Source organism: Spermophilus citellus, assembly GCF_964194105.1.
Source record: "Spermophilus citellus genome assembly, chromosome: 2".
Classification (NCBI taxonomy): Eukaryota; Metazoa; Chordata; class Mammalia; order Rodentia; family Sciuridae; genus Spermophilus; species Spermophilus citellus.
The window spans coordinates 133,384,917-133,404,512 of NC_138183.1; the positions used below are offsets into that span (position 1 = coordinate 133,384,917).

At 35.6% G+C, this 19,596-nt stretch overlaps 2 protein-coding genes across 2 annotated transcripts; both read right to left on the reverse strand.

The window, feature by feature from the left end:
- Positions 1-4,957: 4,957 nt before the first annotated feature.
- LOC308641575 (olfactory receptor 10D3-like) lies at positions 4,958-5,890 on the reverse strand (the record flags this gene model as incomplete). Its single annotated transcript, XM_081280250.1, has 1 exon — positions 4,958-5,890. One exon carries the CDS (start codon positions 5,888-5,890, stop codon positions 4,958-4,960), a length of 933 nt encoding a protein of 310 aa, XP_081136376.1.
- Positions 5,891-13,294: 7,404 nt separating this feature from the next.
- Positions 13,295-14,227, reverse strand: LOC308641576 (olfactory receptor 10D3-like; the record flags this gene model as incomplete). Its single annotated transcript, XM_081280251.1, has 1 exon — positions 13,295-14,227. The coding sequence occupies one exon, from the start codon at positions 14,225-14,227 to the stop codon at positions 13,295-13,297; it is 933 nt and encodes a 310-aa protein (XP_081136377.1).
- Between the last annotated feature and the right edge of the window lie 5,369 nt (positions 14,228-19,596).

The following is a 19,596-nucleotide window of genomic DNA, read 5'->3' on the forward strand; positions in this document are numbered from 1 at the left end:
CAAACACACGCAGACATACCCCTTCCCCTCCGTGGCTTCCTCAGTGTTGGCTCACTACTAGATCACTGAACCCTGTGACAAGTAAGACCCTCTTTAGGCCCAGGAGTCTCTTCCTTGCATGGGCTGAGCAGGTGAAGGGACCAGGACACACAGCACGTCAGGAAGATGAGGGTGAGCAAAGAGAGCAGTGTAAGAATAAGATGGATAGAAGCAGGCAGAGCTTCATACCTACCAGCTGATGGAAAGCACTTATGATGTGGGTAGAGAAGGTTTGTCCTAAACTTTCTAAGCAAGAAGAATGAGTTCCTAAAGCCTGAACTCTATTTTGCATATTGCATGGTATAGAGCCAAGATTTTGTACTTTATCCACTTGAAAGCAAAGCATGCATTTTATACTCAGCTGGTATTAGTGTGGCCCTTAATTTCTGAATTCATAATGACTTTGAACTCAAAAATATTAATAGACTTGGATTCTTTTGAAACAATATCCCCAGTGGCCCAATCCCCAGACTCAAGAATCATTAATGAGCAAAGGGAATAATCATAAGCTTTTGTTTCTTCCTTGTCCCATTCTCTTCCTCAATATTTTATAATCTGACATGTTGATTATTGAAGTATTAGAGATGTCTGTCTGTAACCTTCTAGTTTTGTGAAATGTTATCTGTCACCCTATAGTGCAATAGGACATCAGAACTTCTTGAGCCTATCTATGATTTAGGACTTTTAAACTTCCCCTAGTAAAAATGGTTGTTATTAAAAAGAGTAAAAGTAATTAATGCTGACAAGGATTTGGAGTAAAGGGAACCTTTTCATACTATTGGAAGGAGTGTGAGTTAGTTCAATCACTGTGAAAAATAGCATGGATTTTTTTCCAAAATAATTGAAAATAGAATTACCATAGGATTGAGAAATCCTGCCACTTGAAATATATTCAAAGAAATGAAGTTAGTGAGTCAAAGAGATATCTGCCATTGCAGCATTATTCCCAGTAGACAAGAAACAGAAACAATCTAAATGTTCATTAACTGATGAAAGCATAAAGAAAATGTCTTACATGATGTATCCACACACAAAAAAATGGAATGAAGATCTATCATTTGCAACAACATGATTGGAACAGGAGATCACTATGTTACTGAAATAAGCCAGACACAGAAAGACAAGTACCATATAATCTCACTCCTATTTGGGACCTAAAATAGTCTATCTCATGGAAGTTGAAAGTAGAATGATGGTTACCAGAGGACAGGAAGAGTAGACAGGAGGTAAAATGCTAATCAGTGGGTATTAAGTTACAGTTATACAGGAATAAGAAGTTCTGTTGTTCTTTTGTCCTATTGGGTGATTGATTTTAGATTATAATTCCATGCTGTCCATTTCCTAAAGCTAGAAGAAAAAATTTAAAAGTTTTCACCATAAAGAAATGATAAATGAGAAGATAGGTATGTTTAACCTGATTAAACTTTATACAAAATATACTAAACATTTTCTGGTACCCGTTAATATGTACAATTCATTATGCTTTTATGCAGAAGTTTAAAAACAAGTTGAAAAAAATTAAAAATAAAATTTAGTCAGAGTGCACAAGAGTATATGAAGAGGTCTGTGAGCAAACTATTTTTACTGGCTGCCCCCAAAACAAGCATAGACCTATTAAAAATGTTGTGGCTAACCCCCCTTTCAAAATAATGCAAAAGCAAAAAAGTAGCCTTTTAATGAGGTTTAAGTAAAATTAAAGATATTCTTAGAAGTGATTCATTTTTAAAATTTTTAAAATTTATTTTAGTTAGTTATACATGACAGTAGAATGTATTTTTGCACCTTGGTATATCATACATAGATGGGCTATGCTTTTTCATTTTTCTGATTGTACATGTTGTAGAATCCCGTTTGTCATGCCAGAAGGAATACATATTCCCTCTCCATGGTTTTGAATTAATAACTGCTGCATAACAAGAATCTTTCTTCCTCTAAAATATTATGCACGGTGTTCAAGGCTCTTTTATTTTATCTCTGCATCCTCATTAGATGTGACTTTTCTTTAAAATAAAAATATAGGGTTTAGAAAGCTCCAATAATTGCCAAAGTTTACTCCAATAGTTAATCGTAGAACTTGGACTTGAATTTCAGTCTGTCTACACTTACAAGTACTTGATTCTAACTAAATGGAATATATATTTTGAGTCCCAATTTTGAAAAAAGAAAAACATCTTGAGTCATATGTTTATATTCATTTTCCTGTTCTTTAACTGTGTTTTCAAAAGGCAGAGAGTCGCCAGGCGTGATGGCACATGCGTATAGTCTCAGGGATTCAAGAGGCTAAGGCAAAAGGAGGATTGCAAGTTTGAGGCCACCCTCAGAGACTTAGTGAGGCCCTAAGCAACCTTGTGAGACTCTGTCTCAAAATAAAAAAGACTGGAGATGTTGCTCAGTGGTTAGGCACCCCTGTGTTTGAAGCCCAATACCAAAAAAAAAAAAAAGGAAAAAATAGGTTATTAGAACAGCTTTAATTTTTTTTTGACCAGCAACAATGGTTTTGAACAACTTTATTGACATATAAATCACACGTTGTAAAATGATGTTTCCATCCCTACTTTTCGAAGGATTCTTCATACTGCTTTCCATATTCATAGAATCTGCCTCTTAGAGAGTAGAATGAAATGATTAGAGTGAAAGAAGCAGGGGGAGGGAAGAGTGGATGGTAAAGAGAGGTGTTATGTTATATGCATGTACAAATATGCCACAATAAAACCCACTGTTCTGCATAATTAATATGTAGCAATAAGTATATATTTTTAAATCTACCTCTTGGAACTATGTGATTTAATCAATAAAAGGAAAGTACTTGAACACTGTCATATACTTGTTAATAGTTTTCAATGTTCAGTCTTAGAATATTCTAAGTGTTTAGATAAATCTAAATCAATGGGTCTCTGCCTTGAAATGAATTTGATTCAATTTAGAAATACAGCTGCCTAGCACGTGTGAGGCCCTGGGTTTGATCCTCAGCACCACATAAAAATAAATAAATAAATAAAGGTGTTGTGTACAACTACAACTAAAAAATAAATATTAAAAAATACCTTGCATTAAAAAAGAAATATAGCTGTTGAATTAATCCAAAAATAAGCAATAAGTTTTTTAGTGTTTAATTTCAATTAACTGCACACACATAAGATTTTTTGAGAAATAGAGTACCTACAAATATAGAGATCTCTTTGTGAAAGTCTTTCCTCTACAAATTTATAAAATCCATTTTTCCATTTTATAAAATAGAATGATGGACCAGCTTCTTTTCTTAGTTTTTCTTCACATTTTTATTGGTGCATTATAGTTGTACAAATAATAATGAGGTTTGTTGTTACATATTTGTATATACACACAATATAATTGGCCAATGGTCTTGCCAGCAATTTCCCCCTCCTTTCTTCTCCCCACTCCCTGGTACCTTACCTCTATTCTACTGATTTCCCTTTTTTTGAATGTGATCATCCTCTATCCTTTCTTTCCTTTTTCTTCTCTAGCTTCCACATATGAGAGAAAACATATGACCCTTAACTCTCTGAATTTGGTTTATTTCACTTAACATAATAGTCTTTAAGTTTCATCCATTATTATACAAATGACACAATTTCATTTTTCTTTATGGCTGAATAAAACTTCATTGTGTATATATAACATATTTTCTTTATTTATTCATCTGTTGATGGATACCTAGGCTGATTCCATAGTTTGGCTTTTGTGAATTGTGCTGCTGTAAACATGGGTATGCATGTATCTCTACAGTATGCTGATTTCAGGTCTTAGGTATAAATACCAAGAAGTGGTTTATCTGGTCATATGGTAGTTCCATGACTAGTCTTTTGAAGAACATACATACTGATTGATCAGATTTTTTTCTAAGAAATGATGAACCATATCCAACATCAGACTTATAGCCAAAAGTAACAATAATAATGCTCCAAATTGAATTATATTGTAGCCAGAAGATATGACTAAAGCCAAAAAGGTTGCAAACTGAGTGTTGTCAGGGGAGAAAAGTTAAACAGCTTAGAGCATGTAAAATAGAGTCAAGGGAACTTGTTAAATCAACTCCCAGATGAATCCATGGCTGAACTTTTGAACAGAGCTGTCTGTATGAACCACCTGGGTTCATGCTGACCTGGAGAGCAGGGTAAACTGTAACTCCTGAAATGAAATACATGTCCTGACACTGTGTGAATCATTCACCTTGCTTCTTGAGACTCCCAATGCCCCATATTCAATGATGCTTGATTTGGTATCTTTCTATTTAAATCATAAGAGCCACCAAAGATATAACTCTTGTTTTTCTTGACTAGGTGGTTTTTATTACAAACTGATATTTACCATATTTACCAAACTGTGCAATCATACTTTTAATTCATTCCTATAGACTCTAAAATATACCTTTATTGATAGCCAGAGTGAAAATGATTTCCATGCATGTATAAGGATGTTGGGATGAATCCAACGACTATATATAATTATAAAGCTCTAATAAAAACAATCACTAAGAAATAAAAAGAAAGGCCAGAGTGATGCTATAGTAAAATAAAATAAGGAACAGATTTTGAAAGGAAAGAAGAAAGGAAGAAGAGGGCAATGCTAGAATAAGACAGTCTATGATCCATAAAATTATTATAGCCATAGGATAAATGGTCTGAAAAGAGTTCCAATGAGCACAGACCTGGTGGAACAGAAAATATATGTTGTTTTGGCAAATTAAAAAATGAGAAAATCCTGAGTTAATCAGAAAATTTTCTTTGAAAGGGGAAATCTATATCTCTGCCACCAATTCTCTACTGCATGGTATTTTTGATTCCTAATAAATGAGGAATACCTTTTCTCAGCTCACTATTTTTGGCAATGATTCTGATATAAGGGAAGTGAACCAGAAGAAAATCCCCAAAGAGTTTCAGAGAACTATTCTGTTACCTTATAACACAGAAGGGTGGATCACATGAAATAACACTTTCCTCAGGGCCATTTTCACATCCTTGTTTCTCAAAGAATAAATCAAAGGATTGAGGGAAGGGGTGACAATACTGTTTAACACCTGAACAGCAGAATCCAGCCAGAGGCTGGAAGCAGGTCTGAGATAGACAAGAAACACAGGTCCATAGAACAAGAGGATGGACGTCAGGTGGGCACTGCAGGTGGAGAAGGCTCTGCGCCTGCCTTCAGAGGAACGGATTTTCAATATAGAGAGAACAATGCGGGTGTAAGAAAGGAGGATAAGAAGAAAACACACCAGGGCAACCACACCTATGTTGGTGAAACTCACCATCTGTGCTAGAGAAGTGTCTGCACAGGCCAGGGACAGCACCACTGGAATATCACAGAAAAAGCTGTCCACCTCATTGGGCCCACAGTAGGGCAACTTAAAGATGAGAAACGTGAGGATGCTCCCATGCACACAGCCCCCCAGCCATGTGCACACTGTCAGGCTGGTGCACACCCTCTGGTTCATGATGACAGTGTAGCGCATGGGGTGACAAATGGCCACAAAGCGGTCATAGGCCATCACTGTGTACAGGAAACACTCAATGCCACCCAGGGTGTGGTAGAAGAAGACCTGGGAGGCACAGCCCTGGTAAGAGATGGTGCGGCTTTGCCCCGCCAGGGAGACCATCATCTTGGGGGAGTTCACAGAAGGGAAGAAGATGTCAAACACTGACAGGTTTCCCAGGAAGAAGTACATGGGGGTGTGCAGGCTGGATGAAGCCAGAATGGTGACAAAGATGAGCAGGTTCCCCAGCAAGGCAAACAGATAGAAGGCCAGAAACAGGACAAAGGTCATGTTCTCCAGCCCTTCAGTGTGAGGAAGTCCCAACAGGATGAACTCCTTCACAGAGGTGTAGTTGTTCATGCTTGGGCACCAGGCAGGCCTGGAAGAGAAGCAATAATCATGACCTAAGACCTGGAGGATCTGAGAACACCTTCCCAGAGAGCGATTTCTCCTTCAGGCAGAGGCTGCCAGCAAGAAGGCTGAGGAGGAAAAGAGACCAGCAATAAATCTTGACTTATATTTAAAGTATGTGTCAAATTTGACCACAGCTTTTTCACATGTTAAATGAAAAAATAATATTAATCTTCATAATCAGCAATTATATTATAGTAATCAAGTCTTATCACCAGTTTAATTTAGGTTCTTCCAATCTGCTTTGTCATCAAACACACACATTTCAGAGTCACCTACCTTCCCCCCCAAAAGAGGGAGCCTTTTAGTATCAAATTGTTGTAAACAGGTCAACTACCCAAATAGAAAAATCTGAACCTAAACAGAAATTATATACACCTTGCTACTCATGTTTACTCTCAACAGTACTCTTGATTGTCTTCATCATTTGTATTCAAGAGAAGCACATACAGATCACATTTATATTCTGTTCACACATATACTGAAAGAGGATGGAATCTGGAGGAAGGCATTCCATATGTCATATAAATAACCACAGCACCACAGTAGACATTCTAGGTCCTCAGTGAGATTTTTCTCTGTAATACAAACAATTGCAAATTTTAATACTCTTAGTACTATTTAGCTTTGTTAATTAATATCTGTACCAGATACTCCTAAGAAACAAGTTGAATGTTATTCTCAAGTTACAATTTCTTCATTTTTTTAGATTCCATTTTATTCAAAGCATCAATATGTTGCCACAAAATAAAACTAATTTTTCTCTGCTGTGACAATACTTGTTCACCAAAAATAAAAATAAAAAGATAAATATGTGCATATTATTTTACAGACTACAACTCTGTACCTTTCCGGCATCATTTCATTTTGATAAGGGTAAAGTTTTATGTCACAAATAAAATTCTCAGTAAATCCAATGAATGGCAAGGATGAAGATGTGGAGGAAGCTGAAGCTCCGCAGACCACTGCTGTGCTCAGTCTAACAGCCAGGTCCTGTGCAGGCTGGTCCTGATCTACCTGTTGGAATAGACTGAGATCCTATCAAAGATAACAACTGGATGTGAAAAGACTCTTTTCCAGCCCAAATGCTATTCAAAATTCAACTGTGGGACTTGGCAAGCTATTCAGTTTCATACACTTTGTTTTCTATATTTCTGATAAAAATTAAGAATGAATAAAAGAAAGAGCCATTCTTTGGAAAGCCCACTTTAGAGTTACAGAAAATTGATGCCTCACCCTAATCTGATTACCCCCCTGCATCAGGAGACTTGAGCAAATTAGCCTCCCTGAGCCTCATTTGTTCAAAAGAAAAAAATGATTATTTTCTGTCTCAGAGAATATTTGTGAGAATTGAGATAAGGAAGATGTAATGCTTCACTTAGTCATTTGCACTAAGTAGTAAATGTATAATAAACGTACTTTAATAATTAAGATTTGTGCATGTAGGACTGAGGTAAAAGTGATAATGTAATAGTAAATGCATTGCTGGTGCCATTAAGATATAATTACAAATGGATTTTGAAGGGTCCTTAGAGTTTTTAAAAATATTTTATTCATTTATTTATTTTTAAAACTAACACCTAAAAATAGTATATCCTTATTAGATTCTAATGTTTTCCAAAGCAGAGAAAGACACACAGGGCAAGAAAATGTTATTTTCTTGAGATTCAAAACATTGTGCTATGTAAATAAATTGGCAGAATCAAAAGAACATTTTGTGACCTAAAAATGTGTAAATATTTCCTTTAATCTAAACCCCTATGTTTCTGGCTCAATAACTCATACTGCTAAGTGGTACAGGTGTCTGGTCCATACCTGACTCAGACAAAGTGCAAGTATCACAAATTATCTTAGATACACTCAAATTCTCCCCACATGTCCTGTGCAGTCAGTATTCAACACCACACCTCCATGCACAACTGTCTTCAAGAATGGATCTCATAACGGTCCAAGGAAAAAATTACTAAGAACAGGCTTCACCTCATCGTGCAGAGAGTCATTTAGAAACTGAATTTCTACCACAAAAGATTTAAAGTAGAACTCACAGGATTATTTCTCAGAGAAATAGAAGACATAATCGTTTTCCTGCAAAAAGAGTTAACTATATGTCTTCTTCAACTCTAAGTATTAAAATTTATATGATTAGATTTCATCAATTTTTCAAGTTTTCCCATCACCACACTTACTGAGTTTTGCATTCTATCACCTAGTCCTTAATAAGACAATGGAAATATGCCCAACTATTAAAGGAAGCCCTCATGTAAATTAGATGTGTAGTAGAGTGGCAATAATTTCTAATTTTACTGAAAGTTAGAATTTCTGAGCAAAGAAACTATTTCCTTCCATGTCACCTACTTCCCCCTACAAGCCATTCTGTGCACACACGTGCAGGTGTACAAACACACGCAGACATACCCCTTCCCCTCCGTGGCTTCCTCAGTGTTGGCTCACTACTAGATCACTGAACCCTGTGACAAGTAAGACCCTCTTTAGGCCCAGGAGTCTCTTCCTTGCATGGGCTGAGCAGGTGAAGGGACCAGGACACACAGCACGTCAGGAAGATGAGGGTGAGCAAAGAGAGCAGTGTAAGAATAAGATGGATAGAAGCAGGCAGAGCTTCATACCTACCAGCTGATGGAAAGCACTTATGATGTGGGTAGAGAAGGTTTGTCCTAAACTTTCTAAGCAAGAAGAATGAGTTCCTAAAGCCTGAACTCTATTTTGCATATTGCATGGTATAGAGCCAAGATTTTGTACTTTATCCACTTGAAAGCAAAGCATGCATTTTATACTCAGCTGGTATTAGTGTGGCCCTTAATTTCTGAATTCATAATGACTTTGAACTCAAAAATATTAATAGACTTGGATTCTTTTGAAACAATATCCCCAGTGGCCCAATCCCCAGACTCAAGAATCATTAATGAGCAAAGGGAATAATCATAAGCTTTTGTTTCTTCCTTGTCCCATTCTCTTCCTCAATATTTTATAATCTGACATGTTGATTATTGAAGTATTAGAGATGTCTGTCTGTAACCTTCTAGTTTTGTGAAATGTTATCTGTCACCCTATAGTGCAATAGGACATCAGAACTTCTTGAGCCTATCTATGATTTAGGACTTTTAAACTTCCCCTAGTAAAAATGGTTGTTATTAAAAAGAGTAAAAGTAATTAATGCTGACAAGGATTTGGAGTAAAGGGAACCTTTTCATACTATTGGAAGGAGTGTGAGTTAGTTCAATCACTGTGAAAAATAGCATGGATTTTTTTCCAAAATAATTGAAAATAGAATTACCATAGGATTGAGAAATCCTGCCACTTGAAATATATTCAAAGAAATGAAGTTAGTGAGTCAAAGAGATATCTGCCATTGCAGCATTATTCCCAGTAGACAAGAAACAGAAACAATCTAAATGTTCATTAACTGATGAAAGCATAAAGAAAATGTCTTACATGATGTATCCACACACAAAAAAATGGAATGAAGATCTATCATTTGCAACAACATGATTGGAACAGGAGATCACTATGTTACTGAAATAAGCCAGACACAGAAAGACAAGTACCATATAATCTCACTCCTATTTGGGACCTAAAATAGTCTATCTCATGGAAGTTGAAAGTAGAATGATGGTTACCAGAGGACAGGAAGAGTAGACAGGAGGTAAAATGCTAATCAGTGGGTATTAAGTTACAGTTATACAGGAATAAGAAGTTCTGTTGTTCTTTTGTCCTATTGGGTGATTGATTTTAGATTATAATTCCATGCTGTCCATTTCCTAAAGCTAGAAGAAAAAATTTAAAAGTTTTCACCATAAAGAAATGATAAATGAGAAGATAGGTATGTTTAACCTGATTAAACTTTATACAAAATATACTAAACATTTTCTGGTACCCGTTAATATGTACAATTCATTATGCTTTTATGCAGAAGTTTAAAAACAAGTTGAAAAAAATTAAAAATAAAATTTAGTCAGAGTGCACAAGAGTATATGAAGAGGTCTGTGAGCAAACTATTTTTACTGGCTGCCCCCAAAACAAGCATAGACCTATTAAAAATGTTGTGGCTAACCCCCCTTTCAAAATAATGCAAAAGCAAAAAAGTAGCCTTTTAATGAGGTTTAAGTAAAATTAAAGATATTCTTAGAAGTGATTCATTTTTAAAATTTTTAAAATTTATTTTAGTTAGTTATACATGACAGTAGAATGTATTTTTGCACCTTGGTATATCATACATAGATGGGCTATGCTTTTTCATTTTTCTGATTGTACATGTTGTAGAATCCCGTTTGTCATGCCAGAAGGAATACATATTCCCTCTCCATGGTTTTGAATTAATAACTGCTGCATAACAAGAATCTTTCTTCCTCTAAAATATTATGCACGGTGTTCAAGGCTCTTTTATTTTATCTCTGCATCCTCATTAGATGTGACTTTTCTTTAAAATAAAAATATAGGGTTTAGAAAGCTCCAATAATTGCCAAAGTTTACTCCAATAGTTAATCGTAGAACTTGGACTTGAATTTCAGTCTGTCTACACTTACAAGTACTTGATTCTAACTAAATGGAATATATATTTTGAGTCCCAATTTTGAAAAAAGAAAAACATCTTGAGTCATATGTTTATATTCATTTTCCTGTTCTTTAACTGTGTTTTCAAAAGGCAGAGAGTCGCCAGGCGTGATGGCACATGCGTATAGTCTCAGGGATTCAAGAGGCTAAGGCAAAAGGAGGATTGCAAGTTTGAGGCCACCCTCAGAGACTTAGTGAGGCCCTAAGCAACCTTGTGAGACTCTGTCTCAAAATAAAAAAGACTGGAGATGTTGCTCAGTGGTTAGGCACCCCTGTGTTTGAAGCCCAATACCAAAAAAAAAAAAAAGGAAAAAATAGGTTATTAGAACAGCTTTAATTTTTTTTTGACCAGCAACAATGGTTTTGAACAACTTTATTGACATATAAATCACACGTTGTAAAATGATGTTTCCATCCCTACTTTTCGAAGGATTCTTCATACTGCTTTCCATATTCATAGAATCTGCCTCTTAGAGAGTAGAATGAAATGATTAGAGTGAAAGAAGCAGGGGGAGGGAAGAGTGGATGGTAAAGAGAGGTGTTATGTTATATGCATGTACAAATATGCCACAATAAAACCCACTGTTCTGCATAATTAATATGTAGCAATAAGTATATATTTTTAAATCTACCTCTTGGAACTATGTGATTTAATCAATAAAAGGAAAGTACTTGAACACTGTCATATACTTGTTAATAGTTTTCAATGTTCAGTCTTAGAATATTCTAAGTGTTTAGATAAATCTAAATCAATGGGTCTCTGCCTTGAAATGAATTTGATTCAATTTAGAAATACAGCTGCCTAGCACGTGTGAGGCCCTGGGTTTGATCCTCAGCACCACATAAAAATAAATAAATAAATAAAGGTGTTGTGTACAACTACAACTAAAAAATAAATATTAAAAAATACCTTGCATTAAAAAAGAAATATAGCTGTTGAATTAATCCAAAAATAAGCAATAAGTTTTTTAGTGTTTAATTTCAATTAACTGCACACACATAAGATTTTTTGAGAAATAGAGTACCTACAAATATAGAGATCTCTTTGTGAAAGTCTTTCCTCTACAAATTTATAAAATCCATTTTTCCATTTTATAAAATAGAATGATGGACCAGCTTCTTTTCTTAGTTTTTCTTCACATTTTTATTGGTGCATTATAGTTGTACAAATAATAATGAGGTTTGTTGTTACATATTTGTATATACACACAATATAATTGGCCAATGGTCTTGCCAGCAATTTCCCCCTCCTTTCTTCTCCCCACTCCCTGGTACCTTACCTCTATTCTACTGATTTCCCTTTTTTTGAATGTGATCATCCTCTATCCTTTCTTTCCTTTTTCTTCTCTAGCTTCCACATATGAGAGAAAACATATGACCCTTAACTCTCTGAATTTGGTTTATTTCACTTAACATAATAGTCTTTAAGTTTCATCCATTATTATACAAATGACACAATTTCATTTTTCTTTATGGCTGAATAAAACTTCATTGTGTATATATAACATATTTTCTTTATTTATTCATCTGTTGATGGATACCTAGGCTGATTCCATAGTTTGGCTTTTGTGAATTGTGCTGCTGTAAACATGGGTATGCATGTATCTCTACAGTATGCTGATTTCAGGTCTTAGGTATAAATACCAAGAAGTGGTTTATCTGGTCATATGGTAGTTCCATGACTAGTCTTTTGAAGAACATACATACTGATTGATCAGATTTTTTTCTAAGAAATGATGAACCATATCCAACATCAGACTTATAGCCAAAAGTAACAATAATAATGCTCCAAATTGAATTATATTGTAGCCAGAAGATATGACTAAAGCCAAAAAGGTTGCAAACTGAGTGTTGTCAGGGGAGAAAAGTTAAACAGCTTAGAGCATGTAAAATAGAGTCAAGGGAACTTGTTAAATCAACTCCCAGATGAATCCATGGCTGAACTTTTGAACAGAGCTGTCTGTATGAACCACCTGGGTTCATGCTGACCTGGAGAGCAGGGTAAACTGTAACTCCTGAAATGAAATACATGTCCTGACACTGTGTGAATCATTCACCTTGCTTCTTGAGACTCCCAATGCCCCATATTCAATGATGCTTGATTTGGTATCTTTCTATTTAAATCATAAGAGCCACCAAAGATATAACTCTTGTTTTTCTTGACTAGGTGGTTTTTATTACAAACTGATATTTACCATATTTACCAAACTGTGCAATCATACTTTTAATTCATTCCTATAGACTCTAAAATATACCTTTATTGATAGCCAGAGTGAAAATGATTTCCATGCATGTATAAGGATGTTGGGATGAATCCAACGACTATATATAATTATAAAGCTCTAATAAAAACAATCACTAAGAAATAAAAAGAAAGGCCAGAGTGATGCTATAGTAAAATAAAATAAGGAACAGATTTTGAAAGGAAAGAAGAAAGGAAGAAGAGGGCAATGCTAGAATAAGACAGTCTATGATCCATAAAATTATTATAGCCATAGGATAAATGGTCTGAAAAGAGTTCCAATGAGCACAGACCTGGTGGAACAGAAAATATATGTTGTTTTGGCAAATTAAAAAATGAGAAAATCCTGAGTTAATCAGAAAATTTTCTTTGAAAGGGGAAATCTATATCTCTGCCACCAATTCTCTACTGCATGGTATTTTTGATTCCTAATAAATGAGGAATACCTTTTCTCAGCTCACTATTTTTGGCAATGATTCTGATATAAGGGAAGTGAACCAGAAGAAAATCCCCAAAGAGTTTCAGAGAACTATTCTGTTACCTTATAACACAGAAGGGTGGATCACATGAAATAACACTTTCCTCAGGGCCATTTTCACATCCTTGTTTCTCAAAGAATAAATCAAAGGATTGAGGGAAGGGGTGACAATACTGTTTAACACCTGAACAGCAGAATCCAGCCAGAGGCTGGAAGCAGGTCTGAGATAGACAAGAAACACAGGTCCATAGAACAAGAGGATGGACGTCAGGTGGGCACTGCAGGTGGAGAAGGCTCTGCGCCTGCCTTCAGAGGAACGGATTTTCAATATAGAGAGAACAATGCGGGTGTAAGAAAGGAGGATAAGAAGAAAACACACCAGGGCAACCACACCTATGTTGGTGAAACTCACCATCTGTGCTAGAGAAGTGTCTGCACAGGCCAGGGACAGCACCACTGGAATATCACAGAAAAAGCTGTCCACCTCATTGGGCCCACAGTAGGGCAACTTAAAGATGAGAAACGTGAGGATGCTCCCATGCACACAGCCCCCCAGCCATGTGCACACTGTCAGGCTGGTGCACACCCTCTGGTTCATGATGACAGTGTAGCGCATGGGGTGACAAATGGCCACAAAGCGGTCATAGGCCATCACTGTGTACAGGAAACACTCAATGCCACCCAGGGTGTGGTAGAAGAAGACCTGGGAGGCACAGCCCTGGTAAGAGATGGTGCGGCTTTGCCCCGCCAGGGAGACCATCATCTTGGGGGAGTTCACAGAAGGGAAGAAGATGTCAAACACTGACAGGTTTCCCAGGAAGAAGTACATGGGGGTGTGCAGGCTGGATGAAGCCAGAATGGTGACAAAGATGAGCAGGTTCCCCAGCAAGGCAAACAGATAGAAGGCCAGAAACAGGACAAAGGTCATGTTCTCCAGCCCTTCAGTGTGAGGAAGTCCCAAAAGGATGAACTCCTTCACAGAGGTGTAGTTGTTCATGCTTGGGCACCAGGCAGGCCTGGAAGAGAAGCAATAATCATGACCTAAGACCTGGAGGATCTGAGAACACCTTCCCAGAGAGCGATTTCTCCCCCAGGCGTTGGCTGCCAGCAGGGCTGAGGAGGGAAAGAGATCAGTAATTAATCTGGACTTAAATTAAGTAATATGTTAAATTGGTCTTGGAGTGATTTTTTTCCAAGTTAAGTGAGATAAGAAAATGATTTATACTTGGCAAATGACTTATAGTAATCTAATAAAGACTTACTGCCAATTGAATTTAAATTGTCTGGTTCATCATCAAACACACTTGCATATTTTAAAGAGGATCCTTATCCTCTACCATCTTCAAGAAAAGTTTATTACAGGTACAATATCATTTTAGTATCAGCCAAGTCATAGCTTGTTTGTAAATAGACCAACTACCTAAATATATACACAGAAAAAAATGAGTAGAAATTGCATATAATGATTTGCTTATTTTTACTTCAATAATACTCTACTTTCTCTTTCATTTATATTCAACTGATAAGAATATGATGCATATCCAAAACCTACTCACACATACAAAACTAGGTAGATCCTAGAAGGTGCTGCATAGGTGATATAAATAACTACAGCATCCCACCGGAAATTCTGTTCTCAGCTCACTTTTATTTCTGCACTACAGAACTTAGGAATGCAAATTTCAATAGTATTAATAATATTTAACTTCATTAACTAATATCAGAACTAAATAAACCTAAGATACAATCTTAATTACCTTTTCTGAAACCCAAATTTCTCATTCTCTTTTTTACATCTCATTTGCATCTTAACTCCCATGTATCACTACAAGATATGCTTAATTTTCCTTTACTCTGAGCAAGGTTTGTGAACACAAAATAATCTTATAAATCTATTCATATTGCTTCTCTGTTACCCTGTCCTGCATTACTTTAATTTTGGCAAGGATAAAGGCTTACACTGTGAATAATATCTCAATATAATCTCACACACATTCATTTTCTATTTGCCTAGCAGAAGTATATAGATGAATAAAATAATGAAAATCTCACTCTGGAGTTATATAAAATGATTTCTAACCTAACCCGATTTTACCATTTACTACTTTACTTCTATGCCTTGAGCAAATAACAACCTCTCTGACCCTTATCCACTCAAAAGAAAAATACAATATTTTCTGTCTCATAGTGTCTTTGTGAGACATCAATAAAACAATGAATACTTTGCATAGAATTTGGCACTTAGTTGCAAACACTTAATAAAACTGCAACCAAGTAATCCTTGTGCATAAGACTGAGAAAAGTGTGATAATGTAGTAATAACAAAATCATTACAGTTGTATATAATTAGAAATGGACTCTGGAGGATTTATAGGATTTTAAAAAGAAGAAAATGTTGTTCTTCAGAATCTAAAAATGTGTTTTATAAATAAATTGACAGAATTAAATGAAGATATTGTAGTTTAGACATGTGTGTACTCTCCCTTTAATCAGATCCTCTCTATTTCCAAGTTCAGCTACCAGATTCGCTCTGATAAATGGCACAGGTGTCTGGTTCAAACCTGCACCAGGGAAACTGCAAACATCCCAAATTGCCTTGATACACTCAAAATTCTCCTTACATGTCCTCTATAGGGAGTATTTCATACCACACCTCCGTACATACCTGTCCTCAAGAAAGAATCTCACATTAGCCAAGAGAAAAATATCTAAGCACAGTCTTCACCTCATCATGAAGAATAATTTGAAAACACTCAATTTCTGCCACAAAAGATTTTAAGTAAAATGTACAGGATCACCTCTCAGGGAAACTGATGGAGTCATCCTTCTGCAGAGAGGGCGAACTAGATTTTGTCTCTAATATTTTATATTTTGAAAAAAATTTTGAATTCTTTACCATCACTACACTCATTGATTTTTGCATTATCCTTTTGTCATTATGAAATGAAAATATATACTGTCTGTTAAAGAAAGTTGTCATAATGATAAAATGAATAGATGTCAAGTGAGAATGATTATTAATGTTTATCTTAACTGCAAAATAGGATTCCTGAACAGAGAACCTACGTCCTTCCATGTCACCCACCTTCCCCTACCAACCATTCTTCACACACACACACACACACACACACACACACACACACACACTTCCCGCTCCATGGCTTCCTCTGTGCTGGCTCACTACTGGTTCACTGAACTCCACAACAGGTAAGAGTCTCCTGAGGCCCACGAGTCTCCTCTTTGCCTGGGTTGAGCAGGTGAAATGACCAGGACTCACAGAACCTCAGGAGGATGGAGGAGAACAACAAGAGCAGTGTAAACAGAAAAAAACGAATAGAAGCAGGTGGAGCTTCAGACACCTACCAGCTGATGGAAAACAGTGTGATGTGGGTAGAGAGGATTTTTCCTAAAGTTTATAGGTCAGAAAAATGTGTTCCTAAAGGCTGAACTCCATTTTGCTTAAAATGCCATGGTGTAGAGCCAAGATTTTGTGCTTTATCCTCTTGAATCCAAGATGTACATTCTGCGCTCAGTCCTAGTATTAATTTGGTTCTTAAATTCTGAATTTATAATGACTTTGAATAATAATGGACCTAGATTCTTCTGAAACAATATCCCCAATGGCTCAGTCTTCCAAAGCAGGAAACACGAAGGAGCAAAGGGAGTAATTAGAGACTTTCATCTCTGGTTTCACTTATTTCCTTATCTCTGGTTCACTCTACCTCATTATTTTATAATTTGATGTATTAATTAAGGAAGTAGCTTGAAAACGTATAACATCTTTGATTAACAGTCAAAAAAAGGAACAGAAATACCATATTTCTTCTACCTCTAGAAATACCATAACATTTATGATTACTATAGTTTTGAAGATTTTTGAATAATAACTTTGCTATCAGCAATACTTATAAGGATAGATTTTACTGGTAGTATTTATTACCATATTTTGAAATAACACAGGTTTTTTTCACCAAAAAAATTGACAACCAATCATTTTTAATATGCATTTTTGGTTACTCCTCAGGTTAAATATAATTACAAATTTCTATTTATTATTTTTCCTTATAACAACTAAAACCACTGGTACTGATTGTAAGGTAAGACAAATAGACAAATGGAAGAGAATAGACAGCACTAAAACACAGCTGTTGGATATATGAAAAACTGATTAAGTCAAAGTTGGAATGAACAGCCATAGAAATTTTTTTTTCAATAAATTTCACTGGACAGCTGTATCAACAAGGAAAAAAATAAAACTAATATCTTACCAAATATCATACATAGGTTTAAAATCAATTTGAAGGGTATTATAAATTTGAATCTGTAAGAAAAACAATTTAGCATTTTTTATTAGAGTTTTATAATTAAAGATGATAGCTGGGTTCCTCTTGACAAAATCATACAAACATAAAATTCAATTTCAGTTCATGATCTCCCCTTTTTCTCTTCTTCATCCCTCTCCTTTCCCGTTCTCCTTCCTCTACTTTGCTTGACTTACTTTCACTCATCTATTTATTTATACTTGATTGGTTCATTTTACTTATACATAAAGGTGAAATTCCCTGTGGTATATCTATATATGCACATAACATTTTTTTTAGAATTCATTGCCTACCTAACTTTTCCCATCTCTCTACTCTGCCTCTTGATCTCCTTCTTCTACTGATCTTCCCTATATCTTGATGATATCCTGTCCTTCCCTCCTCCTTTCCTTTATTTTACTCTAGTTTCCACATGAAAGAAAAAAAATCAACTTTTGAGTTTCTGAGTCTGGCTTATTTCACTTAGCGCAATCAATGTTCTCCATTCCTGTTCATTTACAATTAAATGCCATAATTTCATTCTTCTTTATGACTGAGTAGTACGCCAGGTATGTATATACCAGATTTTCTTGATCCATTTCTTGATGGGCATTTGGGTTGACCCTATGAATTAGCTATTTGAATTATGCTGCTATAAACATTGTGGTAGCTGTATTGCTATAATATGTTGATTTTCATTCATTTAGGAAAATATCAAGGAGCAGGATAGCTGTGTCATATGATGGCTCCATATCTAGTCTTATGAGGAATCTCCATACTTTTTTCAGAGTAGTTATACTAGTCTACAGTCCCACAACAATATACAAGTGTACCATTTTCCCTATATCCTTGCCTGCATTTATTAAGATTTGTATTCTTGACCATTATCATTCTGACTAAAGTAAGATGAAATTTTAAAGCAGCTTTGATTTGCATTTCCCTGATCTCAATAAATGTTAAACATTTTTATATGTCATTGGCCACTTGTGTTTTTTCTTTGGGGAAGTTTCTGTTTAGTTCTTTTATCCATTTATTTATTGGATTAGTTGTTATTTTGGTGTTAAGTTTTTCAATTTTTTTAAAGCACTTTGACTATTAATCCCTTGTCAGCAGAGTAGCTGGCAAAGATTTTCACCCATTCTAGAGTCTCTTTAGCTGTGCCCTTAGTTGTTTCTTTTGCTGTACAGAAGCTTTTAAATTTGATGGCACCCACTTATTGATTGTTGGTTTTCTTTATTATAATTTGAGGGACTTTTAAGGATATTGGTGGTCACACCAAGATGATGGAATGCTGACCCTGTTTTCTTAGAGCAGTTGCAATGTTTCTGGTCTAATTCCTAAGTCTTTGATCCATTCTGATTTGATTTTTGTGCAGGATGAAAAACAAGAATCTAGTTTCATTCTTCTACATATAGCTGTGCAGTTTCCCCAGTACCATTCACTAAAGACTGTCTTTTCTCCAAAAAAAATATTTTTGGCCCTTTTGTCAAGTATCAGATGGTTTTTGGTATGTGGGTGTGTGCCTGTCTTCTATTCAGTTACCCTGGTCTTCAGGTCTATTTTGATGTCAATACTATGCTGTTTTTGATACTACAGCCCTAGTATGATTTCAGATCAGGTACTGTTTTGCCCCCTGCATCACTTTTCATGTTCAGTATTGTTTTGGCTATTCTGGGTCTCTTATGCTTCCAAATGAATTGAAGGATTGCTTTTTCTAACTCTGTAAAGAATAATATTGGAGCTGGGCATGATGACATACTACTATAATTCCAGCAAGGAGACTGAGGGAGAAAGATCACAAGTTCAAGCCACTTTCAGCAAATTAGTGAGGCTGTAATCAACTTAGCAAGACCCTGTCTCTAAATAAACAAATAAATAAATAAATAGGGCCGGTGATGTGGTCCAGTGGTTAAACACCCCTGGGTTCAATCCCCAGTACCAAAAAAAAAAAATTAAAAAAAAAGAAAAGAAAAAAGAATGGTACTGACAATTGATATTTTTGATGGGAAATGCATTGAATCTGTATAGAATTTTTGGTAGTATAGTCATTTTGAGAATATTAATT